The 26,599-nt window shown below is 36.2% G+C and overlaps 3 protein-coding genes and 1 pseudogene across 14 annotated transcripts; 3 read left to right on the top strand and 1 right to left on the bottom strand.

Annotated features, from left to right (window-relative positions):
- Positions 1–945: 945 nt before the first annotated feature.
- LOC111806663 (S-adenosylmethionine synthase 1) lies at positions 946–3,497 on the top strand. Its single transcript, XM_023692041.1, has 2 exons — positions 946–1,065; positions 2,094–3,497. Exon 2 carries the CDS (start codon positions 2,096–2,098, stop codon positions 3,275–3,277), a length of 1,182 nt encoding a protein of 393 aa, XP_023547809.1. The 5' UTR covers positions 946–1,065; positions 2,094–2,095; the 3' UTR covers positions 3,278–3,497.
- A 1,287-nt stretch (positions 3,498–4,784) lies between these two features.
- On the top strand, positions 4,785–9,895 carry LOC111807753 (annotated as a pseudogene).
- Positions 9,896–13,522: 3,627 nt separating this feature from the next.
- On the top strand, positions 13,523–16,786 carry LOC111806795 (delta(24)-sterol reductase). 12 transcript variants are annotated; one of them, XM_023692259.1, is made up of 4 exons: positions 13,523–13,657; positions 14,482–14,546; positions 14,621–15,891; positions 16,098–16,786. In XM_023692259.1, exons 3-4 carry the CDS (start codon positions 14,644–14,646, stop codon positions 16,548–16,550), a joined length of 1,701 nt encoding a protein of 566 aa, XP_023548027.1. In that variant the 5' UTR covers positions 13,523–13,657; positions 14,482–14,546; positions 14,621–14,643; the 3' UTR covers positions 16,551–16,786. The 12 variants fall into 12 exon arrangements, with proteins under 12 accessions (XP_023548027.1, XP_023548031.1, XP_023548032.1 ...); XM_023692263.1 differs by having other exon boundaries at positions 13,530–13,657; positions 14,626–15,891; XM_023692262.1 differs by lacking the exon at positions 13,523–13,657 and adding an exon at positions 13,996–14,080.
- A 1,171-nt stretch (positions 16,787–17,957) lies between these two features.
- On the bottom strand, positions 17,958–25,912 carry LOC111807261. Its single transcript, XM_023692903.1, has 8 exons — positions 25,633–25,912; positions 23,324–23,716; positions 23,011–23,081; positions 22,495–22,881; positions 20,411–21,731; positions 19,931–20,025; positions 19,397–19,538; positions 17,958–18,897 (listed from the first exon to the last, which is right to left on the bottom strand). Exons 1-8 carry the CDS (start codon positions 25,868–25,870, stop codon positions 18,185–18,187), a joined length of 3,360 nt encoding a protein of 1,119 aa, XP_023548671.1. The 5' UTR covers positions 25,871–25,912; the 3' UTR covers positions 17,958–18,184.
- Between the last annotated feature and the right edge of the window lie 687 nt (positions 25,913–26,599).

Below are 26,599 nucleotides of genomic sequence, written 5' to 3'. Positions count from 1 at the left end.
AGTTACCAATCTATTGGCACGACTAAGTTTAGAGCATGACTCTGATACCATTTTAGACGAACACGACTCTCTACAATGGTATAATATTGTCCACTTTGAGCATAAGCTCTCATGTCTTTGTTTTGGGCTTCTCCAAAAGGCCTCGTAACAATGGAGAGAATATTTTTTTTTTTGTTTATAAACTCATGATCATTCTCTAAATTAATGGAACTTTCAGACAATAATAAATTAAAAATATATTATAAATCATAATTTTTAAAGTTTGGGGTAATTGGGGAAATTTGAAAATCTAGAATTACCAAATTAAAAAATATGTATTAATTTTGCCTTAAAATGAGTGCATAAGAGGAAGCTGTACAGTCGCATTCATGGCTCATGTTTCCTGCGAATCTTAATTTATCCTTCCATTTCAAGCCAAATTTATTACACTAAAAAAAATATTATTATTATTATTATTATTTTATTTTTATAAAATAATTTTAAAAATGTTTAATTTTGAATAATTAAGATTTTGGTAAAATTAAAAAATGACACAAATTTATTTTGCTTTTAAACGAGTTGGCAGCATGAAGCACGTTGCTGACGTGTCTTTCTTCCACGTCGGATTTTATTTATAATATTAAAATCGCTACTTAAAAAATTCACTTTAGTTAAAAGATAATAATTAAAGTCGCTGACTCTACCTGGCCGGAGAAGCGCGTGAGCTGAAACGGGATGGAAGTGGCTATAACCCGGAACGTCATCGAGAAATGTTGTCCGTTGGATCACCCGCGGGTGGTCTCTTCACCAACTCTATTTCGACGGTCAGGATCTTCAGCGACCAATGGCTCGGCAGAATCTTGCGAAATTCCGTCCCTAGTCCCTACAGTTTCCCTATTGGTTCCTAGGGCATCGTAACCGGTTATTCCGGTAGCCTGGAGGGTGGCTGGACGCTATAAATACAGGGTTTGTTCACTTGGAAGTCCTTGTACCGTTGAGCTTCGCCTTCTTACAGAGGTCTGGTTCGGTTGGCGTATTAGCTCAAATTCTTTCTCTCTTCCAGATCTACGCAGCCGATATCACCAGGTTTGCGAGCTCTGTTCTACCGCTCGTTCATTGCCATTTCTTTCTTCTTTTTTTTTCTTCTTTTTTTTTTTTTTTTAATTTCATGAGGCTTTGAGCATGCTTGTGGTTCTTCATTTCCCCTTTTTTCTCCTGGTTTCTGAACGAATTTGGGGTTTTTTTTTTCTGCTATGTAAGCTAGTGGTACTCATTTTGTTTGAATCGGGTGTCTGGTGCTTGTATGTTGCTATGAACTCTGTTTCTCTTTTTCTGAGATGTGAAATCTTGCAGATCTGACATTTTTTAAAAAAAGAATTCATCTGGAACTAGTGATTGTAACTTCGATACTGTTTTGTGCTCTCTGAGATTCGGGATCTCGGGTGTTTGGGGCTTTTTCTTTATGTTTCTCTGGTAGCTCTGTTTTGGTTGTCAGCTTTTGTTTGTCACCACAAACTGTTTGTTGAATAGCACGATCCGATTTGTAAGTAAAAGAAAAAAGATCATGTCGGCGTACTGGTTTCCCGCGGTTTTCGTGTAACAATTTTAGGATTCCCTAGATCCATGGTTAGATCAAAGATTTTTGTTTTTGTTTTTGTTTTCTCAATTTCTTATTGTTGCTGGTAATTCGATTTGGTAGCGAACGATCTCTGTGGTCGAATTGTAGATCCAGTCGAATTGTTAAGGATTCCTCAGGACAGATCTTGAATTTTCCAAGTTTGATTTTGTTTCCCTACCTTCGAACCCTGTTGGACTGTTCAGATTTGTCAAGGCTACTTTCGAACCATGGCGTCATTCCATTCATTAAAAATTTCGAAAAGTTGCTTTGATCTGTGCTTGTATCACCCAGATTTCTGTAATCCTGTTTTGATTTCAAGATGAGTATGCGTCGAGCTTGCTCTTGTAACTGATGATTGTTTCCAATCTTTAACAACATACAAGATGTTTCTGCCTAATTGATGTGACTAAATTGGAACAGAAAGGTTAACAATTGACATAATGAATGAACTGAATATTTTTGTACACGATCTAATATGGTGTTTGTTATGTTTCAGAGATGGAGACCTTTCTATTTACCTCTGAATCCGTAAATGAGGGTCACCCCGACAAGCTCTGTGACCAGATCTCTGATGCGGTGCTCGACGCTTGCCTAGCTCAGGACCCTGACAGCAAGGTCGCATGTGAGACCTGCAGTAAGACCAACATGGTCATGGTCTTTGGAGAGATCACTACCAAGGCCAATGTGGACTACGAAAAGATTGTCCGTGACACATGCCGAGAAATTGGATTCGTTTCCGACGATGTTGGTCTTGATGCTGACAATTGCAAGGTCCTGGTTAACATTGAGCAGCAGAGCCCAGATATTGCTCAGGGTGTTCACGGCCACTTCACAAAGCGCCCTGAGGAGATTGGCGCTGGTGACCAAGGCCATATGTTTGGCTATGCCACTGACGAGACCCCTGAATTGATGCCCCTTAGCCATGTCCTAGCCACCAAGTTGGGCGCTCGTCTCACTGAAGTTAGAAAGAATGGCACCTGCCCCTGGTTGAGACCTGATGGCAAGACCCAAGTTACTGTCGAGTACTACAACGACAATGGCGCCATGGTACCCGTCCGTGTGCACACAGTTCTGATCTCCACCCAGCACGATGAGACCGTCACCAACGACGAGATCGCTGCAGACCTCAAAGAGCATGTCATCAAGCCCGTCATCCCCGAGAAGTACCTCGACGAGAAGACCATCTTCCACCTTAACCCCTCAGGCCGATTTGTCATTGGCGGTCCCCATGGTGATGCAGGTCTTACCGGACGCAAGATCATCATCGACACCTACGGTGGTTGGGGAGCCCACGGTGGTGGTGCTTTCTCCGGAAAGGATCCCACCAAGGTCGATAGGAGTGGTGCCTACATCGTCAGGCAGGCTGCTAAGAGCATAGTTGCCAGTGGGCTTGCACGGAGGTGCATTGTCCAGGTCTCTTACGCCATCGGTGTGCCCGAGCCGTTATCAGTTTTCGTCGACACATACAAAACCGGTAAGATCCCCGACAAGGAAATCCTGGAAATCGTGAAGGAGAACTTCGACTTCAGGCCCGGAATGATCACCATCAACCTTGATCTGAAGAGGGGTGGCAATGGGAGATTCTTGAAGACAGCAGCATATGGACACTTCGGAAGGGAGGACCCGGACTTCACCTGGGAGATTGTCAAGCCACTCAAGTGGGAGAAGCCTCAATCTTAAAGAGATCATCCCATCCGGTTGGTCTAATTCCTTACAATTCTAGAAATATCTGGGAGTTGTTAGTTGATGATTGATTTTCGTGTTTTCTTTCTTCTGCTGCTTTATGTTCAAAAGCAAATTATATTTGTTCTATTTCCTTTTCCTAGTTTCAATTTCTTGTAATATTTTTAAAATTCTTAATACTATCCATGCAATGCAATGAGAGCATTTTGTTAAACCATTTTTTTTTTTTTCGTTAAATCTTTTTATATTTATATTAGGTTATATTTTATTATAAATACACCAAGAAATTTCGGGTTCTTCTCGATCATGATTCAAATTCAATTAGATTAGAAATTAAGTCTCGAGAGAAAACCAAGAAAATTTATGATAAAAAAGACAAAGCTCTAAAGAACTCGATGCTTGTGAAAGATCAAAATCTTTTTGAAGATAAATAAGCGTTATAAAACTTTAAGTTTAAGCAAAATCATGTGTAGAGAATCCGAGATTTAAGTGATAGAAATCTTACCAAACTTGCATAAGTCAACGTATTCATTGGGATGTCCCACATTGGTTGGGGAGAGAACAAACCACCATTTTTAAGGGTGAGGAAACCTTCCCCTAGCACCATTTATAAGGGTCGTTACAAATGGTATCAGAGCCAGACATTGGACGATGTGTCAGCCTTCTCACTGTTCTTCGAAGGGGGGTAGACACGAGGCGGTGTGCTAGTGACGCTGGGTGGGGGGTGGATTTGGGGGCGGTCCCACATCGATTGGAGGAAGGAAAGAGTGCCAGCGAGGACGCTGGCTCCGAAGGGGGTGGATTGTGATGTCTCACATTAGTTGGGGGAGAACAAACCACCATTTATAAGGGTGTCATCGATTAGAAGAAGGAAAGAGTGCCAGCTTGAGGGGAAGCCCTAAAGGAAAAGCCCGGTGTCATCGATTGAAAGAAGGAAAGAGTGCTAGCGTCACGGGAAGCCTAAAGGAAAAGCACAAAGAGGAAAATATCTGTCATCGATTGGAAGAAGGAAGGAGTGCCAGTGTGAGGGAAAACTCTAAAGAAAAAGCCCAAAAGTACAATATTTGTTAGCGGTAGATCTGGGCAGCCGTTACAAAGATCTGTGTTTTTTTATTTATTTGTATAATATTTAAAAATTAGAAAAAAAACAAACAAAGAAAATGTTAATAAATTAAATTAATATAAATTGTTTACATCATTTTACATTTCCCACATTCATAAAACCAATAGAGTTATTAAATATGGCAGGAAGTATTAAGATATTAATTCCATGTGAGCCGACTTGTCGTTTTGCGGGTTCTTGGGTAAGTAACCTTCCGCCACGTCATCCACCAATTTGCACCGTCGAAAATCATGCTCATCCGTCGATCTTTTTTGACTTTGATGGTCAAATCTTTATCAAAGATCAACGGCTGCGATTCGAAGTTCGAGTGGAGACTCAAATATTTAATCTAGAGTCGTCGCGCTCGAAGTCCTTTTCAACTGCAGTTACTGTCGCGAATAAATGGATGAAGATGAAGCGTGGTGGTTCTGTGTGAATGCTTACTACAAATGGAAGCCGAAGTTGGAGGCTGAGGTCGCCGGAAAGTTGATCGGAAGGAGGAGACGATCGGCGAAGTTGAACGAGGTCAAGTTAAAGAAAGCTCCACGACTCCGTTCTACGAAGCAGTCGCCTGCTTTGAGGTTTTTGCTTATATATATATATATGTCTGTATGTATATTTCTTAGCATCCGCTGGACCAATAGTTTCCTCCAATTGAAGCATTGAGGACTTGTTTCAGTTGAACTATATATCTGATCTACGGTGTGCATCCTCTTCTTGTAATTTTTAGCTTCCTGTTGAATTGCTGATATTTGTCTTTGAATGTTGAAGAACATGAATGATGTTGAGTGTATTGCTTTATTGCGTCCGGAGAATTAAGCTCGAATTTCTGTTTGTGAGTTGTAGTTTATGAACTATGGTCGATGAAAGTGATCTCTCGCTTTCTTTTCGATGCTTGTTCTATTAATCTTGGTAACGGATTTTTTGATGGACTGCTTGTACGTGAGGCTTTTACTGTATCATTTTATTTATTATTGGTTTGTTTAACTTGCTTGTTTCAAGGACAGCTTTTCAATCCGAAGCGAATGCTAATGAGTATTCTTGCGAATCCTTATATCTTTAGTATGATGTTCGGGAACGTTGGTTAATTTTTCAGAATTCGTATTTGTTTAATTTCCGGTTTCCTAGTGTTTGTTTGAGTTCTTCATGTGAAGTTGGACACATTTCTGGTTTTAACTTCTTGCCTACACTCTGACATTGTGACACTCGGTAATGCCTTTCGTTTGTATGGTTGTTGATCACCTGTTCGAACGGTTGGATGATAAAAGTCCCACATCGGCTCATTTAGGGAATGATCATGGGTTTATAATCAAAGAATACTATCTCCATTGGTATGAGGTCTTTTGGGGAAGCCCAAAGCAAAGCCATGAGAACTTATGCTCAAAGTGGACAATATCATACCATTGTGGAGAGTCGTGTTCGTCTAACATGGTATCAAAGTCATGCCCTAAACTTAGTCGTGCCAATAGATTGGTAAATCCTCAAATGTCGAACAAAGGACTCCTTTGGGGAAGCCCAGCTTATGCTCAAAGTGGACAATATCATACCATTGTGGAGAGATGTGTTCGTCTAACACTAACAACATTGGCTCTTTTTTTTCTTGGACTGTTACATAATAGCAGTGTGATATGTGTTTATTCTTTTTGCACTTGCTTGTGTGCTCTGTATAAAATTTAAAATCCTCTTATGTCTCTGTTCTTTTCGTCTCTTAAGTGCAATCAGAGGGCCCAGAATTTGAGCCCGATTCCAACGAATAAGGGGAAAAGAGAAGGAACTCAGTATGACCTTTAGCTCGTTGGAAGGAATTCGTAGTGGAGTCATCAATCACTGCTTGTTGTCCTCAAAAGCTCTTTGTTTTCCGATCAGTGTGAAATGCCATGATCGGTCCGTACGTCCTTAGTTTAGTAGATTTTGGAGTTGAGCAGCCCTCTTCGAGTAANAATTTATCAAATAGTAAAAGAAGTAAATCTCTGTCATGTAGGAACTGATGAAAGCTATCACAAACGAAAAACTGCACCTAAAACTCCTCCAATAGTGAAAATACGGCCCATGGAAGTCCCTGCATATCACTTGAGGAACTAAGGAAGGTCACGACAATTTTTTATACAGACTGTTTGGTTGGAGAGGGTTCCTACGGCAGAGTATACTATGGGGTAGTGGGTTGACTGTGGCGATCAAAAAGTTGGATGACAGCAAATAAGCTGATGATGAATTCTTATCCCAGGTTCTTTTGACTACACTAATTCAAGTTGTAGTATGCTATTTAAAAATAGCTGTCACTATGCATATTGATTCGTTGTTCAAACTAATAGAATTCCATGGTTTCAAGCCTAAAGCACAATAGTTTTCTAAACTTGATTGGGTACTGTGTTCATGACACTTCTCGAATTCTCGAATATGAGTATGCTTCAAATGGATCTCTTCATGACATTTTACATGGTACATGCGATTAATCTTAGAGTGTCATTATCGATTGCGTTGTTGGATGCATGATCTCCATTTATTCTTTTCTTTCAATTTTCCTGAAAAAGAAATAGCTGTTTTGCAGGGCAAGATGAAGTGCTTGCCCATGCAATTTGATGGAGAGCAATTTGAGGTTGCACATTCTCTTTAGTTTATTTGATTAATGGTTCCAAAGGCTGATTGAAAATATCACGACACTTGTCTAATGCAGGGAGGAAAGGAGTCAAAGGAGCACAACCCGGCCCTGTTCTTTCCTGGGCACAGAAAGTAAAAATTGCTGTAGGTGCTGCAAGGGGGTTGGAGTATTTGCATGAAAAGGCCTATCCTCGTATCATCCACCGTGACATAAAATCCAGCAACGTACTAACATTTGATGCCCTGATATGGCTGCATGGCTTCGTTCCTCCCGTGCTCTTGGAACCTTTGGTTATCATACTCCCGAGTAAGTTGATTAAAAAATTTCTTATACGCCAGGCTGATTTTCACTATTCTGCATTTAGTTCATGCTTGACGCTAATATATTGACATTAAAGAAATTTACTGCTTAGATGTTTTCCCAATTTTAGATTATTTTAGCCCTTTCAAGCACTAGCTTGATCAGCTCCTTAAATGGCTTCGCTGTGATCATTTTCCAGTCGAATATGTTAGGTTATGGAGGCTGCTTATTTATAGCGAGTGAACAGTTATACATAGTAAAACTATATTGGGTAAATGATAAATTATTAAATAGCTATAGAGAGTGAAGGGTATGGTAAATAGTTATATATAGGAGATGGTTATAAAACTATATTGGGTAAATGATAAATTATTAAATAGCTATAGAGAATGAAGGGTAAGGTAAATAGTTATAGATAGGAGATTGTTATATATGGTAGTAAGATAAATAGTTATATATAGGAGATGGTTGTATAGGGTAAAGCTAAATATAGTAGGCTAAACCATATATATATCCTGGTCGGCAGAAATTTGAAAATGTACTTTCTTTTTCTATATTGTCTGTATGCTCTCTTACTGTAGTCATAGATACACAACCTTGAGCCAGAGTTCTCCTTGCATTTTCTCTATCATGTTCTTTGTGTTCTTATAGAGTGTGTTTTGTTGTGTGATCCTAATAGCTATCATGTTCTTTGTGTTCCTATAGAGTGTGTTTTGTTGTGTGATCCTAATAGAATGCGCATAAGGGGTACAGCTAACAACTAAGAGAAAAAGGGAAATAGAAAACAAGAACCCAGTGGTTCGGCCAGTTTATTGATCATGGTGCACGCGGCCACTGTAAAAATCACCATTGGTTCATTGATGCACCAAAGAAGAATACTTACAGACCTTAATGGGAAAATTTCCTATACTACCAGTCACTACTATTAGTTAATTTCCACGACACCAACTTATAATAATTATGTGGGATTCAATAGCATCAAATCATTTTTTATAAAATAAAAATCTTAATGTAAACCCATGGACTAGGTACAAACTTCAAAAAAAAAAAAAAAAAATCCGTACCTTGATAAGGATGGTGAAATAACCAGGAACAAAAGGTTCTATCAACTAGCTCTAGCTACTGGTTGCAGTATTTTCTTTTAATTAATATTTAAGAACTGCCATCTTGGCTACCCGACGACTTCTGAAATCACTTTTATAGCTTCAACACAATTAACAGACTTCATAGCAAGTATAGATGATCTTTAAGAAAAATAAGACTATTGAAGATTTTGAACGCTTGTATATTATTATTGATATAATCGGAAGTTGCAGGTTCCTCAATTCCTTCTCTATAATTCTTGAAAGTTTCAATGTAAATCATCACTATATAATTATAATATACCATTACCAATAAGCTAAATGTTGTGGGTGGTGCCCATTTTGAAAATTACAGAGATGCAATGACTGGACCATTGAATGTCAAGAGTGAGGTGTACAGCTTTGGTGTTGTCCTGCTTCAACTTTTGACAGGAAGAAAGCCAGTTGATCATACACTGCCCCGAGGACAGCCAAATCTCGTGACATTGGTACGTTTTTGTGCCTATACTCTTCTCTTCCTCCTTTTATCCACCTTCTGAGCTTGAGACTTGGGAGTTTTGAAACGTTTTCAGGCCACTCCCAAGCGATGATAAAGTTAAGCAGTGTGTTGATGCACAAAACTAGGAGACGAGTACCCTCCCAAGTCAGTTGCAAAGGTACCCATACTGTTCTTTTCTTGTTTATGTTTGGTGATATTATCTCCTTTCACTCTCTCTCTCTCTCTCTCCTGATTGCCTGTCTGTGCGTGAGATTCCTTTACTTTTAGAAAGAAACTGTATTAAACCAACATTTCTCCAACCAACATTTCTCGCCTTCCAAAGTTTAACCCTTCACCAACATGGTTGAATTTGAAAAGAGAAATAGGAAAAACTGAAAGCTACACCAACCGATATGAAATACAACAGGACCCCACATCACCCAGATTGTATTAGAGAACATTCAGATTTTTGAATCCACATCCGACTCTAATTAGAGATAAATACATTGTGCTGGTTTTATTGAATGATTTTTCCAAAAAATGAAGGTAGTTTTCAGTTTACCAGCAAACACTGACAATTGTGATTGTGATGTTATTATAAATTCACGATAAACCCCTTAATTAGCGAATGTGCAACATCTAAATGTTTTGGCGGAATGTAATATGTAACGAAATCTTGCCAATATTTGTGATTCCATTGCAGTTTGCAGCCGTTGCTACATTGTGCGTTCAACATGGAAGCAGAGTTCAGGTCAAACATGAGTATTGTAGTCAAAGCTCTGCAAGCTCTCTGTTAAATGCCCGGCCTGGTCCTGGCAGTGAAGCGCCAACTCTGTAGACGGACGGTACATCTCTCTCTCTTTTGGGTCCATGTGCTGACACGTGACGTGAGCGTGCAAATTATTACGATAGCTATGATTTTATGTGATATATGATGTGTACACAATGCTTTTATTTTTTCATTTGTTTGCCTCTCATTTGTGTGCTTCTTAGCCTTAGCCTTGGCCTCCTCACAAACAAACCCACGTGCACGATGGCCCATTTTCTCCCAAAGGAAAAAAGGTAAAGTTCTTACCTTTTCTATTCCATTATTTAGTTTCTGGTTAAATTATTAATTTCAATTCTTGAAGCTTGAACCTTTTTTTCATGCACAATTTTTTGTGTTTGTTTAGGAATTGAAGAAGGGTCTTTATTTTTTTTTTTTCCACCCAACCATATATAAACTTTTTCGCTTATGAATAGTACAACTTTAAATTTAAAACTTCAAATAATTTTTTAAAAAAGTTTCAACATAATTGAAACTAAGTTGGTATAAATTTTAATAATTTAACCCCAGTTTTTTTAGCTCACGGGCTAGAAGGCGAACACCCAAACACTTTTTTCCCTCTGACACACTGCACGTCCCTTCTTTTTCTTTTTCAGTTTGGACCCCTCCTTTTAAAGAAACTTAAATTACAAGCTTTTTTTATTTTTTATTTTTATTTTTAAATTCTTAACTTTCAGAATTTTATTCACTAGGTTATTGAATTTTTTAAAGTGACTAGAGTTCTTGTTTAATGGGTCTTTGACTTTTAGTTTTTTAAACCTATTAGGTAGAAAATTAAATTAACAAGATACAAAAAAAAGTTTGAATAGATCAATATCTAATAATCTAATAATTCAAAATATTTAGCGGCTAGTGAATTCAAAATTCAAAAAGTTTTTAAATAATTATAATATTTAGCGGCCAGTTAGATATTATAATAAATTTTGATGCGAGGTTCTACACTAGCTAGCTAGCTAAAGTGTTTATGAGTCAGTCTGGTAAAAACTAGTGCAACTGCCACTTTAAATTACCATGTTTGGAATGCCTAATAAGTTATCTTGAAATAAGTCAAAATCTTCTCTTAAAATACGTTGTGAGAAACCAATTTTGAGTGTGTTGTCTGTGAAGAACTCAATAGCATTTTCGTGTGTAAAGAGTTCAATGTCAGTAACTTTTATGAAGTAATTTCTTTTATTAATTAACATGTTCTAACAAATTTATGCACTTTTTTGTGTTCATAAATAGGATGTTTTTGAGTTAAAAGTAACTTTAGCTTTGGTAATGACATAAAATACGTCCAAAGAGGGTCTAAATTTAATATACTAACTTTTAGCTAATTAACTGTTATCTTTCAATGTGAAGCGTTGCTACTTCCTGTCATGAGATTGGTTAACTTTAGTGGTTTTTGAAAAAAGCAGCAAAATTCAGCTTTCAATTATTGAGAACACATTAGATACCATGAAGTTTTATATCTGGGTTGATGTATATGTCAATTGGTTAAAGATATACGTACCCGTTTGAGTCCACGTCAATAGGGGATATTATCCTCTTTAGGCTTTTCCTTTCAGATTTTCTCTCAAAAGTTTTTAAAATGCATATCTTATGTGAAGAAGTTTTCACATCTTGCAGAGAATGATTCGTTTTCTACTCCAATTCATATGTGATCTTATAATTTAGCGTCCTTGTTGGCATCTTTCTCAATGCAATTGAGGTAAGGTCTCAATCTATATCTTATTACAATCTTTTTCTCTTATTATTTTTTTTTTTTTTTTTTTACTTTCTAAATAATAAATTTAGTATTTTCTCTAAAATTATTTTAAGTTCTTGTATTCTCCATTTTAAAATGAGAGGAGAATTGAATGCTGGGAAAATGTCTCATCACCAATATTCTGGCTATATTTTGGTACTGGTTTTATTACTCAAATTTAGAAGTTAGTTGGATTGAATTAAAAATAAAGGTTTAAAATTGACAAGGTGGGGAAAATGAAAATAAATAAATAAAATAGGCTTTGTTTTTTTGTTATTCTTTATTTATTTTGTTGTATTAGTAGGAGCAGAAGAGTATCTGCATCATATCTTCTGTGTCGATAGGTAACATCAGTGAGTTGTATGATGGCACCTGCCTCCCTCCCTACTGTCTCAAAACCATCTCTCTCACTCATTTCTTTCTCAATTTAAATTTCCCTTTTTTTTCCTTCGTACTTCCAAATTTGTTTCCTTTTATGATACTATCTTATCCAATATTCATTCCATTTTTTCATCATTCATTTTGATATTTTTTTTTTATACATATATTCATCCCGTTGTCGATCTCCAACTATATGGTTCATGTTTTTTTTGATATTATTGATAGGAAGATTATAGATTTACAAGTAAGGAATATTATCTCCATTAGTAGGAGACATTTTGGGAAAACCAAAATAAAATCACCAAAGTTTATGTTCTAAGTAAACAATATCATATCATTATAAAGAGTCGTGTTCTTGACAATTTTGCATATGACAATAATCAAAATAACTATCCATATAGGTTGAGATATATTATTTATTGAATATATCTTAGATATTATATCTTAAAATTCTTTCGTTTATGATTTGATTTACCGTATATTTTATTTTATTCTAATATTTAATTAGTTTATATTTTCCTTGTTGTTAGGTATTAGTTGGTAGCTTATATCCTATCAATATTAATGAGAATACACACATTCTCAATTTTATTTATATTTCTCATTTTTAACAATATACTCTAGCCAGAGAGTTTAATGTATCAACAGATATCTTCGTTATCATTTATAGACACTCGTTAAATATCAAAAAATCAACTATCGATCCCAAAATGAATATATATACTACTACTAATAATATTAACTTGGGTGGTAAGTAGAAGAAGTAACTTAATTATAAATCTAACTTTATTTACATAAATATTTGATAATTACGTAAAATTGAAATCCACATCTATGTTTTTAATCCAATCTTCTTCTCTCGTATGTTTCTTTCAATATTTCAATTTATATTCTTATATTAGATCCTAATAAAAAATGTATTTCAATTTATATTTACGATCTCTTTTTAATCTTATCTTTTTACTACTTATAATTATAAGTTGATTTTTTTTCTACGGACCCAAGCATAGTTAGACAACATATATTTCGAGGTTATAAGTTTATAACTTTAAATCTCCCTTTTTACAAAATATTCTCGACATACTGCATTTTTTTCAAACGAGATAGAATCTTTACCAATTTTAACGTGAGTTTATTTATTTTTTCATTAAAAACATATTAGCAATACATTTTCAAAAAGATAGACAATAAAGAAAGGTTAGCAACCCCACCCTAATCATGATATTTTCAAATATTTGTATACAATCTTCAAAGCATTTTTTTAATATATAGTTTTTTTTCCTTTTTGAATTAAAAAAAAATTAAGAATTCCGATATTAATTTTTTTTATTAATATATAAATTAGTTGAATTATATTTAGATTGATAGATAATATCATTTTAAAGGTAGACAATGTGACCAATAATAATAATAATAAATTAAAATGAAAAAAAAAACTATAGGAAAATAGAGCTCCATTTATGACTTAAGTTTAATTCAATAATTATTTTTAATTAATTATTCTCTAATCGCTGTAAATAATTTTTGAATTATTTAAAATGTAATTTTTTTAATGCTCGTAAATAAATATATAAATAACTTACATATTAATTATCTTAATTAAAAATTTAAATTTAAATAAATGATCAAAGTTCTCCAACCGGTGGGCCTACAACAGACTGTTAAAATTTTCGCTTTTCCATTTTTTTTTATTATTAATATTTTTAATTTCACAGAGAGAGAACTTTGCGAGACGATATTAATGAAGAACAGATGCAGTCATTCATAATTCAACCGGGGCCGGAGGAGAGAGAAATGAAGAGCGCGCCAATTGGACGTCCGGCCTTATAGTTCACTCATCCGCCGTCGCCGTCACCATCGCCGTCGCATTTTCAGAGCTTCAGGTAGTGTTCTAACTCTAACCGTGAGACTCATGCTCCTCTGTAATCCGAACATTTTCTGGTTCTGTTTTACGGTTTCTGTTCTTGCTGCATTTGTTCTTGCTTTTCTAAAAGCTTCGTATTCTCTCTTTCTCTCTCTCTCTCTCTTCAAAAAGTATGGTTATAACTTCTAAGAGTCATCATTTCGATCTCGTACCTTCTGGTTATTCTTTTCCTGAAAATGAACGGCGCAATTACTTTGAAATAAGCGATGCGGTTAGACTTTTTTTTTTTTTTTTTCACTGTAGAGGGAAAGAGAAACTTTCATACATTAAGTACGTGAATTCTTTTACTGTTGAAGCATCGATCTGCTTTGGATTTCTTCCACCACTTGTTTGTTTCTTTTCTTCTTCAGTGGAAGAATAATTGAGGATAGTGATTCCGTAGGTTCGTTTTAATCGGTGTTATTTTGCTTCTGACTGGTTATTACTTTAATTTTCATGCTTAAGCTTCCACTCGCAACTTTTTTGCTCGGCCTTTCTACGCATTTCCGGTTTGATTTCTTACTTACTTTGTTTCACTTTCAATCATCGCCAGTAACTCTTACTGTTGTTTGATGAATGTTGAGAAAAATGAGTTTATTTCAATGTAATTTTATTCTTTCGTTTTCGCGTTAGCAAGGGAGGGATCTCTGTGCTGATATCTCTGTTTTTCCTCTGTTTTGTTACTGAAAAATGAGCGAGGATCCACTTTTATCTCATTTTATATTGTTTTTCTTTTATCCAAGGCAGCTACAATTTCTCGAGGAATTTAGTTGACTCCTTAATTTATCAGTTCCTTTCTGTTAGGGCAAAAACAAGAATGGATGTTCGATAGTGGTGTACAATCTTTCTGTGGAGGCCTTTCTTTGATGGTACTTCACTCTTGATTAAAATTGTGTGAGTTTTTTGCAATCACTTTGACCATTTCTCTTCATGGTTGCTGCAGCGAAGGCATAATCTTTTAACACAATGTCAGATTTAGAGGTTCCTCTGCGCCCAAAGAGGAAGAAGGTGTGGGTGGACTACTTTGTGCAATTCAGATGGATTTTAGTTATTTTTGTTGTCCTTCCTATATCATTCAGCCTATACTTCTTCACATATCTTGGGGACGTCAAATCTGCCTGGAAATCCTACGAGAAACGCCAAAAGGAACACGATGAAAATGTCAAGAAAGTTGTAAAGCGCCTTAAACAGAGGAACCCAACAAAGGATGGCCTTGTTTGCACAGCCCGCAAGCCTTGGATTGCTGTTGGAATGCGAAATGTTGACTACAAACGAGCACGTCACTTTGAGGTTGATTTATCGGCTTTTCGAAATATTTTGGATATTGACAAAGAAAGAATGATTGCCAAAGTTGAACCCCTTGTGAACATGGGGCAAATCAGCAGGGCCACTGTTCCACTCAATCTTTCCCTTGCTGTAGTTGCTGAACTTGACGATCTTACTGTTGGAGGACTCATCAACGGCTATGGAATTGAAGGAAGCTCCCATCTCTATGGCTTGTTCTCGGACACTGTTGTGGCTTATGAGATTGTTCTAGCAGATGGCCAGGTTGTTAGAGCCACTAAAGACAATGAGTACTCAGATCTTTTCTATGCAATCCCGTGGTCCCAAGGAACAATTGGTCTTCTTGTTGCTGCTGAGATTAAGCTCATACCCATTAAAGAGTATATGAAAGTCACATATAAACCTTTTATAGGGACATTGAGGGAGATAGGACAAGCTTATATGGATTCTCTTGCACCTAGAGATGGAGATCAAGATAACCCAGAAAAGGTTCCCGACTTTGTGGAAACTATGATTTATACCCCTTCTGAAGCTGTGGTCATGACAGGTAGATATGCCTCCAAAGAAGAGGCGAAGAAAAAGGGAAATGTGATAAATCAGATTGGATGGTGGTTCAAACCATGGTTCTATCAGCATGCAGCTACCGCACTCAAGAAAGGCGAGTTTGTGGAGTATATCCCTACAAGGGATTACTATCATAGGCACACCAGGTCTTTGTATTGGGAGGGAAAGCTTATCCTTCCCCTTGCAGATCAATGGTGGTTCAGATTTTTATTGGGATGGATGATGCCTCCCAAAGTTTCTCTACTCAAAGCTACTCAAGGTGAAGCTATCAGAAACTATTACCATGAAATGCATGTTATTCAAGACATGCTTGTTCCTCTTTACAAGGTTCCGGATGCTTTGGACTGGGCTCATCGTGAGTTGGAGGTACTGCTTCCACCTTATTAAACACAACTCTGAAACTTTTGAGACTAAAGCTTAACCAGCCAAGTTTTATTTTAACTAACAAACTCAAGTATTTGATAGAGATGGTTATCGGCAAACAGCTGATGAGTCCTATCAGAGGTGGATTTCGGCTGCAGTATGCAGTTTATTTGATTAACAACATTTGTTTGTTGTGTCTTCTTGCACAGGTTTACCCTATTTGGCTCTGCCCACACAGACTCTTCAAGCTTCCAGTCAAAACCATGATATATCCTGAACCAGGATTCGAGTTACATCGTCGGCAAGGCGACACACATTATGCTCAAATGTACACAGATGTTGGACTCTACTATGCACCAGGCCCTGTCCTGAGGGGCGAGGTTTTCGACGGTGCCGAGGCTGTTCGTAGAATGGAAAAATGGCTTCTAGAAAACCATGGATTCCAGGCTCTATATGCAGTGTCAGAACTGAATGAGAAAGATTTCTGGAGGATGTTTGATGCTGAACTATATGAGCAATGCCGGAAGAAATATGGAGCTGTTGGAACCTTTATGACAGTTTACTACAAGACCAAGAAAGGCCGGAAAACTGAGAAGGAAGTGAAGGAAGCTGAACAAGCTCATCTTGAAACTACTTATGCTGAACTGGAACAGCCCAATTAAATTAAGTTCCTGCTTCAAATATTTGGTGCGTTTTCTTACTTAATTCTCTTTTTTTTCTTTCTTTTTCAAGCAAATGATGTTCTTGTCGTTCCAGATCTGAGTGCTTGTCTGACCTGCCCTTAGCTCTCCTAGTGGTTAATTTGAAAATGTTGTAGTTTGAATTGATGAACTTGATGGATTATCAACAGAGTTTCTCTTTGATGCTGTGTTATATGAATTAGATGAGATGTTGATGAGCCGATTGATCGAAATATCTATAAAAAAAAAAAAAAAAATTTGATCTTGATGAATATTTTAGAAAATGAATTATATAGTAGTTCAAGCCCACCGCTAGTAGATAGTATTTTTTAAGATTTCCTTTCTGAGTTTTCCCTCGAGGTTTTGAAACACGTATGTTAGGGAAAGATTTTCATACCCTTATAAGTAATGTTTTGTTTTACTCTCCCACGGATGTGAATCTCACAATCCACCTCCTTTGAAGCCCAACGTCCTCGTTGGCAAACCGCTTGGCTTCTGTCCCTTCGAGGTCCAGTGTCCTAGTTGAAGCTCTAATACCATTTGTAAGAGTCTAAGCTTACTATTAGTAAATATTGTCTTATTTGTGAAGACTACAAATTGATGTCTCTTAAATGAGTTTTAAACCATCATTATTGCAATTTAAGTTCACTTAAGTGTCATTATCTCTAAAACTTTGTTATTGTTTGTTAATTATACGTATGAGTCCAACCATTTATAGTCCAATAAATGATTGATTGTACATATTTGTCCATTATATTGGTTGTAATTCATCTAAATTCAGGAAATAATGAAAAAACAAGAGAATAAAAAAATCCTAAATAGGTCGAAACTCTCGTATGCCAAATCCCTTCACTCTCTCCATCAAAATCGAGGGGATTTATGAACAGATCGCCTTCACTCTCACCATCAAAATTGAGGGAGTTTATGAACAGATCATTCGTTTAGTGTATCATATCTATCTTGTAGCAATACGACAAGCCGTCTCGTGTAAAGAAAAAGGTCTGTGATTGGTTGGAAAGTTAAAATTTTCAATTTTAATTTTTAGATTTAGTTTATAAATATTATTCCCGCCTACAAATTTTTATTTATTTTATTCTATATATAAATATTTTAATAAAATGTTTTTTAAAAAATAGGCAAGGAACTTGCACTCCATTTATTAAAACATTTTTCTTCAAATAATTAAAATGTATAATATGCCAAGCTATGTTTACTATCAATTTGAGTACACTTCTAAATAGTTATTAAAGACTATAGCAAAATGTTTTTTCAAAGTACGTTCAACGTATGCACGAACTCGAAAAACATAAATTACAGAAGTTAGGTTAACCTACATCTATAAACATTCATTGGTTAATAAACTTTAAGTTTCTAATAAAAATATACCTATTTAAAAATTTAAAAGCTTGATTAAGATTTTCATAATGTGTGTGTGTGTGTAAAGGGGAAAATAAAAAGGCCTTAACTTGAGGAATGTGAAGGGAGAGATACCATACCTACAAAAACAAAAGCAATTTTACAAAAATCCAGCCACACCAAATTTGGACACCATCAACATGGCTTATCCAATGGTCTCAGATGTGTGCACTGACCTGTTTAGTTAGCTCTAAAAGCTCTTATGATGCACCAAAATGTTGTTGAACTTCCGGCCAATTTAAGTAACTCGCGCCATCGTTGGATAATCTCCAAAGCCCTTCAGCAATTTCATCATACAACTGATCCCAACCCCAACTTGAATAACCCAAGAAAAACCAATATCCATTAACTGAGTGATTTCCTGACTTTATCTCTTCTATTTCATGTAATGTAGCTACCTGATCCAGGAAGTGTATGCCTGGTAGGATTTCAAGCTGCTGCTGCAGATCTTTAGGAACATTTTGAGTTAAGGCCACGAGAGGCATTTTGCGTTTAATGAGCGGCCCCCCGAGCGACAATGGTGCCTCGTTTAACATCTCTAAACCTTCTGCCATGTCTTGAAGAGAATCCCATCTGATATACTTGTTGATTATCAGACCGTGGAAACCAACGGTTTGATCTGCCTTGACAATCAGAATCTGAGCATTATCAAAAAGTTGTGAACCAACAAGCTTGTCTGTGGCGGTTAACACGGATCCAATGCCTATATGAAGTGATGATTCCTCCTCATCATTTGTGATATGAAGATTTAAGTGACCGAATCTTGTAGCACTTTCCACTTTCCTGTCTCTCACTAGGACTTCGTGGTACTTTTCGCTTGGAATAGCATCCTTTTCTTGAAGATGAGTGGGTCTTACATCTTCAGATGACTTGCCGCGTTCAATTCTGTTGTCCGTCACTGTCCATAGAATTCCTATTTAACAAAGAACAACCAGCAATTAGATTATAGACAACATGTGGAAAATGTCTGGTTTCTTGAAAGCTCAATTCTGCATTTAAAATTACTCTTGAGGGCATCCCTAACATCATAAAGTCAAAATAATGTCATTTTCCGGTAAAAGTTTGAGTAAAAAATTATTCCCTCGACTTCAATTGATAATCTTGAACAAGACAAATTTCTCAATCAACAGAACTGGCCACATTCAATGTGACACGGACGTGGTGCATTCAAAATGTCCTACGGTTCTTGTTCATCCAAGAGGAAATTAGTCTTCTATGTCTAAGACAAGTGTGGAAGATTTAACAAAGATCGTGGGCTAACAGGATACAAGCAAGTCATACACAGATAATCTCGGCAAACAAACAAACCCATGGATGCAGAAATCAACACCATTATGATGCAAACTGAAAGCAGAACTCGGGTGGTAAGAATAGCAATAAGGGATAATAAAAAGCCTTAGTTTGGACATTACCCTTCTGACTGATAAGATGTTGGGAATTACTTCCTTGTTCTGCCACAAATTCAATAATTTCGCTTACTGCTAGATCACCTTCATACAATATAGCTTTCTTACTTGCTGCTGGAAATAACAAAAGCGCAGGATAGACTTCTCTCTGCATGCCCAAGTTTACGAAAGGTTAACTATTGAACAACGCTAAGCAAATACAAAATTAGTCACTGGCAGAGACCAATTTCCAAAATACAAAATTAAGCAATGACTTTAAATCAAAATACAAAATATCAAATCAATATAGAAGTTAAACTTCTATATTGACTTAAACTAGTTTATAAGGACATCAATGGAAGGAAGGTATCCCTATGATGTTGTGAGAACCTTCTTGGCAAATGGTACGTATGATTGTTGGGAATACCATGCCGTGTAATGGTTCACCAATAATTTGATAAAATAATCAATGAAAACACTGATTGCAGAAAAACATTAAAATTAAAAACAAATTTCTACAGGGAGGGGAAAGAAAACAGATGTCAGTCCTGAAAAGCGCACCTGATCAAATGACTTTAGAATTGCACTGCAATCGTTCAGTGTGCAGTCCATTAAGTAGATAAGCGGGAGCTTTGACAGTAGATCTGTCCGAGCTTCTGCAAAATGTAATGTGAACAAAACACTATTATTGTTGGACCATTCTAAAATTGATTCAAGCATTCAAACGGATAAATGTAAAACACTTATTACCACTTTTTCAAAAGCATATTACCTCCAGTACCAAAAGTCAATCGATATACAACAAACTTCTTACATTAATATACTAAGATTGCAAAATAGAAAAACTTTGTAGCTAGTACGTCATGGAACCCACCGAAGAGCAATGAGCAAAATAATATTATCATGTTAAGACAAGTTGTAAGATTCCCACAAGGAAATGCAGAGGCATTTTCAAACAGAATAGGAAGAAGACGAAGAAGATAAGAATGAACCACCATCAGAAGTCCTGATAATTTTGAGGACAAGCAATGAAGTACTCACCACTTAACATGTTATCTTCCTTTCCACGTCCACTCGTCAGCGTGTTAGCATAACCCTGGATAGCTCGATAAACTTCAGAAACAACTACTTCACTTCTCAGGCAAAAACCACACCAACTATTGCTGAACAGAACTAACACATCCTTGCCATGTGGATCGAGAGTATTTAAAGATTCAGATTCGATGGAGCCAAGAACAAGTTCGGAGAAAGTAAGAGCTGTAACCCGAGGAACAGAATTCACCTCATGAAAATCCAAATTAACAAATGGTGGGATAATGGCTGCCCTAGGGCTTCTGTTAACGGATTCAGACAGTTGAAATGGATGTAAGCTTCTATTGAGAAAACTGCTTAAGAAATCAGCCTGTGAAGAATAGCTCAGTATTTTCTCTGATGGAAAGACATGATGCTGCTGCAGAAGGGGATCAACTATTACCAAAGCAGGGAACTTTGATTGATCTGTCAAAGCTTTAAGTAATCGGTGGTTACCATCAGAGAAGAAAAATGAACCTTCAAAACCTTGGATGCAGAGGTTCTCATCCCTCGATATTTCCATTGTTAAAGAAGATTTTTCTTCAACTTTAATGATTCGAGGAACATCCAATTTCTGATCGGAAGCTGCTTCATCAGGCTGTATAGAATCATGATGCTCATGTGTATGAATGCTAGCACTCTTCTCATTATCTTGCTGAGTAGAAGATTCCATGGTACAAACATCTGAAGCTTCTCCACGCTCTTTGGCAGACATACACCTGCCATGAATTGACTGATCTTCATCCAGTTGAACACCAAGTGTAGTAGTGCCTTTCGGGGATGTCTCTGGTGACACTTCTAAAGGTTGAACTTCTGCCACATCTGCCAATGGATTTGCTAATTTAAGGTCAATATCATCAGATAAGAGCTGGAAACCTAAATTCCTTGCAAGGGAGCTTAACGTAGCCTGTTTTTTCTGAAGGAGTGATAGGATCTCTTGCAATGAATTTTCTTGTAGTTCTGAAGCTAATTTATCCAAAGAGACAAGTTTACCCTCATTCACAATCATGACAGAAGACGTCTTATCCTCCAATTTAATTGACCGAGATGCTGGAGACAACTTTAGTCTAGGAGGTTCCAAGGCACTTCTCAGTGACGGGAGCTTGTTAGGAGCTTGTTCAGTGACAGGATAAGATGTGCAATACTGTTGTGCTAATTCTCTGAAATCCCCAAGAGCTGCCTTACTGTCTCTTCTAGACTCTGATGAGTTGGATGATCTATCCACGAATAGAATTATCGATGGCTTATTGACTGGCAAAAAAGGCTGCTGACCAATCCCATCTACTTCAAGCTACATGATAACAAAAAACCCAACAAATTATGTAATCATAGAAGAAAAAAAAAAAAAAAAAAAAAAAAAAAAAAAAAAANAAGTCCTATTATTTGTTGTTTCAAGATTTAAATTCTATTTTCCTTTTAAATCTGGCAGATACCTTAGGCCTTTTTCCATTATCTAAACATAAGCTCGATTGTTGAATCCTCACGCAAATAAGAATCAGTCACCTCAAAATGCTGGCTATGTTTAAGGTCTTCTCTCTTTTCTCGCTCTTTCTCTCTTTCACCCCTTTCTTTGAATATTGTTTAAGGAGTAGGGTTTTTATTAATTTTCTAAGACAATCACAAAGAAAAAATATTGGTAGTGTACAACACTTGTAAAATAATTACTTTTAAAAAGCAGCTACAGTGTATTTTCAAGCACTTCCTGAGCCATTAGAAGGGCATTAAGAGCATCAAAAAGATCATAAAATTCATTGAGGCATGAAGAGCAACAAGAGACAAAAATAAAAATATAAAATATAAAATAACAAGGAGCTTAGTGGTGTAATTTCTACAACATATACATGATCATCTAAAATGAAAGAAGTGTCACAGTGGTCCATTGACATATACATCATAGAGAAACCAATCAACCATAAAGCAACCTTGGCCAGGTTGAGAGGCTATCTTCCACTTCCCTTTCAGCAGCAAGCAAATTAGCATGTTGTAGAGGAATGAACAACATATATGTTATGAATAAAAAAAAAAAAACTATGTTTGAAGACAAATTAAGTTACCTCTGAAACAATGAAATTATTCATCTGTAAATTTTCCTTAAGGTCATCATCTGCACTAAGAGTTTTTGAACATCTGGGACATCCAGCAAAATGAAGTGTTGCAAACCACGAATCCGAATTGTCAATGCCAAGAGAAGAAAGCATCGATCTATCGGAGATTAGACCAAAACCATGCTTCTCTCTCGGCAGGAAGAATTCTCTGACAACAGCCAATAAATTTGTGAAGAAAGAGCTGTACCGCATGAACTCTTCATGATTGCAAGATGATGGAAAAGATTCATTTGTACACTTCGCCTCAGAAGTATCGTTTCCTGAACTGAACTCCCCAAACCATGGAACTCCATATACTTTTTCAATACCACACATGTCTGTATTTTTGTTACGATGCTGTTTTTTTGGGAAGTAGAGGGTATAGGCAGGGGAGAAGAAAGAGGTGAGAAATTTATTGGAATAATTTTTTTTTCTTGTGATCATCTAAAACCAATCGCATAATGGTAATTAAAAATAGCTAGCCACCTTGCCGTTACTCTTCCCTCTCAATGTTTGTATTCCATCAGTATGTTCCTTAGTTGTTCCAACGAGATCATCTGCAACAAAATGTGGAGCAAATGTTCATTCTAGAAATTACAGAAAACATAATGATGAAACACCAGGAGTAGCTACCGAATGCAACCAAAGCAAATATAAAGGAACCTTTTTTCTTTTTACAAATTTTGCATACCAATTCACATTTGAAACAGAAAATAATAAAACAAATCATGCTTTGTACATTTGGAAATGAAATAGGGAATTTGAGGGTGACAAGAGGTACAGAAGTAAAATCACAGACCTGTAACATTGCCCTTTATCCCCTTGGACAGCAATTGTGTGGTCCATCCACAAAATTCCGTGAGAAGCAAGGCCTTATCAGTTGAATCAAGGAATGACTTCAATTCCTCAGGGGTATTCAAGTGCGTAAGGGGAAGTTCTTCAGGCAATAGTGACATGTATGGATAAATTGAGAATACTATATTTTGGGCTGTTAGTCTCCCTTGATACTTGTAAGATACAGAATGATGGTAGAAAATAACATTTGTCTCCTCTGACGTAGCACCAATTGCATTTACTAACATCTTCTCTGAGTTTCTGTACATGAACATCAGCTTTAATGAACTATACCTTTCTTTTCTATTTTCAATAAGATGGGCTATATCTTTCATTAGGGCTCGTGATTCACCAGACCCTGCCAACAGAATAATTGATCATGCATCAACAAATAAAACAAAAAATATATATTTGGAACACTGAAACTACATCCCTAAGATTTAGGAAATTTAAATTTTTCAATTTTCCTTCATAGGAGATAGAGAGAGGAATATTTTTTGCTTCAGGTGGCCTTAGACAGAGACCCTTTTCCTTACATTTTTGCTGTGGCAGAGGCATCTTTAGAGATTTTGAGAGAGGAGACTAAAGGGCAGAGATTTCTCATTCGCAATATGGGCATGTCACAATTATCTTTTATCCAAATGATGAGTTTTCTTTGAGATATTGGTGGCAAAGTTCTTCACATCCTCGTTGAATTCTCAGATTTATCTTTAAATCTCTCGAGAACGGCTATCATTCAGCAGAATATTTTGCAAGAAAGTTGGATAGCTGAACAGTTTACCCTTCAACTATTTGGATGTGCCCTGGGATTTTCCCAAGAAAAAGCTTCTATTGGGTTCCTGTTATGGAAAAAATCCAAGCTAAGTTGGCTAGACGGTAGAACATTCCTATTCCAAAAGGAGAGACTTCGGCCCAATCCGTTTTGGCCAGCATCTCCCTTTACCATTTCTCTGTAACACGCTTGCCTACCCTGATACTAAACACCTAACTAACTCCCTCACTTACTTTCATACATCACCTACGTAAGGGGCACCAGAACTCCACATAACTTCACAATTGTAAGATATTGTCAACTTTGGACATAAGCCTAAATAGCTTTATTTTTGGAACCACTCAAAAGACCTCATACTCACGGAGATAGTGTATCTTACTTATACAGTCATGATCTTGCCTTCATCTAGCAAATGCGGGTCTTTAGTTGTATTCTCAACATTACGAATATGGGATATTGTGTTGGAAGATTGTGAAATAAAATACTTCACATCAACATTAAACAGTTACACGTAACAACTGGAGTCGAAGCTCCAAATATCATCACTTCCAGATAGCTAATTGTAAAATACTGTTTAGCTCAGTATATTCCCTCAAAGTTAGAGGTGGAAGCAGGATCATTTACAAGGGAGTTCTCAGAGAAACAATTTTATTTTTCTATAACCAATTTCCAAGCATATACACCCCAGGCCCTACAACCAGCATATCAAGAATAAGGACTAACGACTAGCTTTAATAGGAACTTTATGGATGAGGTTATGAAACGGGTATGGCGCATCTTTCTTCTTAAATAGTTCTCCTCACTTGAAAGACTGATAATAGAATCAAAATTGTTAATAGCTCATGATCCTTCTCGCATAAGAGAACGTTCAATTATCTGCTAAACAATACAAAATCCATCCCAAGAAACCTAGCCAGTGTTCGTCTGAACTTGCTCACTGCGAAACTCGCACCCTAGATCAAGTCCACAGCCTATGTTTTGTGTAATGTTCATGAAGGTCAATAACATCTCTTGGAAAGTTTGGAGCAAGGTTTTTCAATGATTCAAAGAACAGTGGTGCTTCGTTTCCATAAATCAAAATTTTCTCCTTCGAACACTTTTTGGCTTCCATAAATCAAAATTTACACTGTTGATGTGTAAATCGAATACCAAACTACTCCAAGACTTCTCTTCTTGCTACTTAAATTCATTAACATCATACAATGAAGCCTCCGAACTTCAACCAATCGCTCTAGTTGAACGCGCAGATTTTAACCCGCCTCTCCGTCGCGGTAGTAAAAAACGCGGAAAAAAAAAAAAAAATCGGTCCAAATGCGATAAAAATCACCATACTACCTAATCACCTAAACATTGCATATTGTTTAAATTCAGACTACATCTGTAGAAATGGTTTCTAATGAAAACAAAAGAAAACTAAATAGTCGGTCCAAATTAGCTCAAAAGTACCCGTTGTTGATCACTTCTGCCATAAAAACAAAATCACAGAATGACAGAAAACTCACAGGGAAGTGTGACAAGAAGAAGAATATGCGGATGAAGTCTGATCTGAGAAGAAAAATTCTGTCTGGTAAGAATTTGCCATTCTCCAATTGTCTCCGATGCATTAGATTGAACAACGAACGTCGCCAAAAGTGCGGCAACGACCACCCCAAACAGCTTCCGTTTCTCATTGTTCTTAGAAAACCGGCCATCACCAAATCTATCGCACACTCGTCTTCTAGCTTCAGCAGCTGAATTCATTGTTTCATCTATGGTGCAGTGGCAGAGACTCCCAACTCTCAGTTTTGGAGACCCAAATGAAAAATAATACCCACGCGAGAAATGGGTCGTGGGCCGAGTAATGCGCTGTCGATCGTATCCGTCTTGTAACGATACGACACGTCGTCTTATATATACAGGAAAATAAATTGGTTGGGAAGTTAAATTTTTTTTTTTTTAGATTTAAGTTTATAAATATTACTCCCACCTACAAAATTTTATTCATTTTATTATATATATTTTAATAAAATATTTTTTAAAAGCAAAAAAATTGTGTATTGAAACTTTTTTTTTTGTTAATTAATTATTTAGAATATATATGTATAAACCCACATCTCAAAGTAAATATTGAATATAATAATTAATTAAATTTATTAAATTGTATTAGGTGTTTATTTATATCCAAATTGCATGTTAATTATATTAGACATAATTATTAAAATTTGAGATTTAAATTGTTAGACATAATTATTTATTTCACAAATATGAACCTAATTTGATTAGTTATAACAAAAGATTAAAATCTAGATCTATTTGTTATTTATATTAGAGACTAATTAATGTTTTTCTTTTAACATATATTTCCACAATAATTAATTTTACACAATAATTAATTTTATAAAAAGAAATAGATAAATTCATTGAAATTTCAAAACAAAAAAATAACAAAAACAAAAACAAAAACACCGACAGAACCAGAATCAGATAGAT

This window comes from Cucurbita pepo, chromosome LG12, assembly GCF_002806865.2.
Source record: "Cucurbita pepo subsp. pepo cultivar mu-cu-16 chromosome LG12, ASM280686v2, whole genome shotgun sequence".
In the NCBI taxonomy this organism is placed as follows: domain Eukaryota; kingdom Viridiplantae; phylum Streptophyta; class Magnoliopsida; order Cucurbitales; family Cucurbitaceae; genus Cucurbita; species Cucurbita pepo.
The sequence above is the reverse complement of the archived record's forward strand: the minus strand, read 5'-3'. Positions and strand labels throughout refer to the sequence as shown.

Coding starts and splice junctions, on each gene's coding strand:
- LOC111806663 (XM_023692041.1), top strand. CDS start 2,096: ATGGAGACCTTTCTATTTACCTCTGAATCCGTAAATGAGGGTCACCCC.
- LOC111806795 (XM_023692259.1), top strand. CDS start 14,644: ATGTCAGATTTAGAGGTTCCTCTGCGCCCAAAGAGGAAGAAGGTGTGG. Junction 15,892..16,097: donor GGGCTCATCGTGAGTTGGAG/GTACTGCTTCCA, acceptor CTTCTTGCACAG/GTTTACCCTATTTGGCTCTG.
- LOC111807261 (XM_023692903.1), bottom strand. CDS start 25,870: ATGAATTCAGCTGCTGAAGCTAGAAGACGAGTGTGCGATAGATTTGGT. Junction 23,717..25,632: donor TCTTCTTGTCACACTTCCCT/GTGAGTTTTCTG, acceptor TTCTGTTGGCAG/GGTCTGGTGAATCACGAGCC. Junction 23,082..23,323: donor GATAAAGGGCAATGTTACAG/GTCTGTGATTTT, acceptor ATTTTGTTGCAG/ATGATCTCGTTGGAACAACT.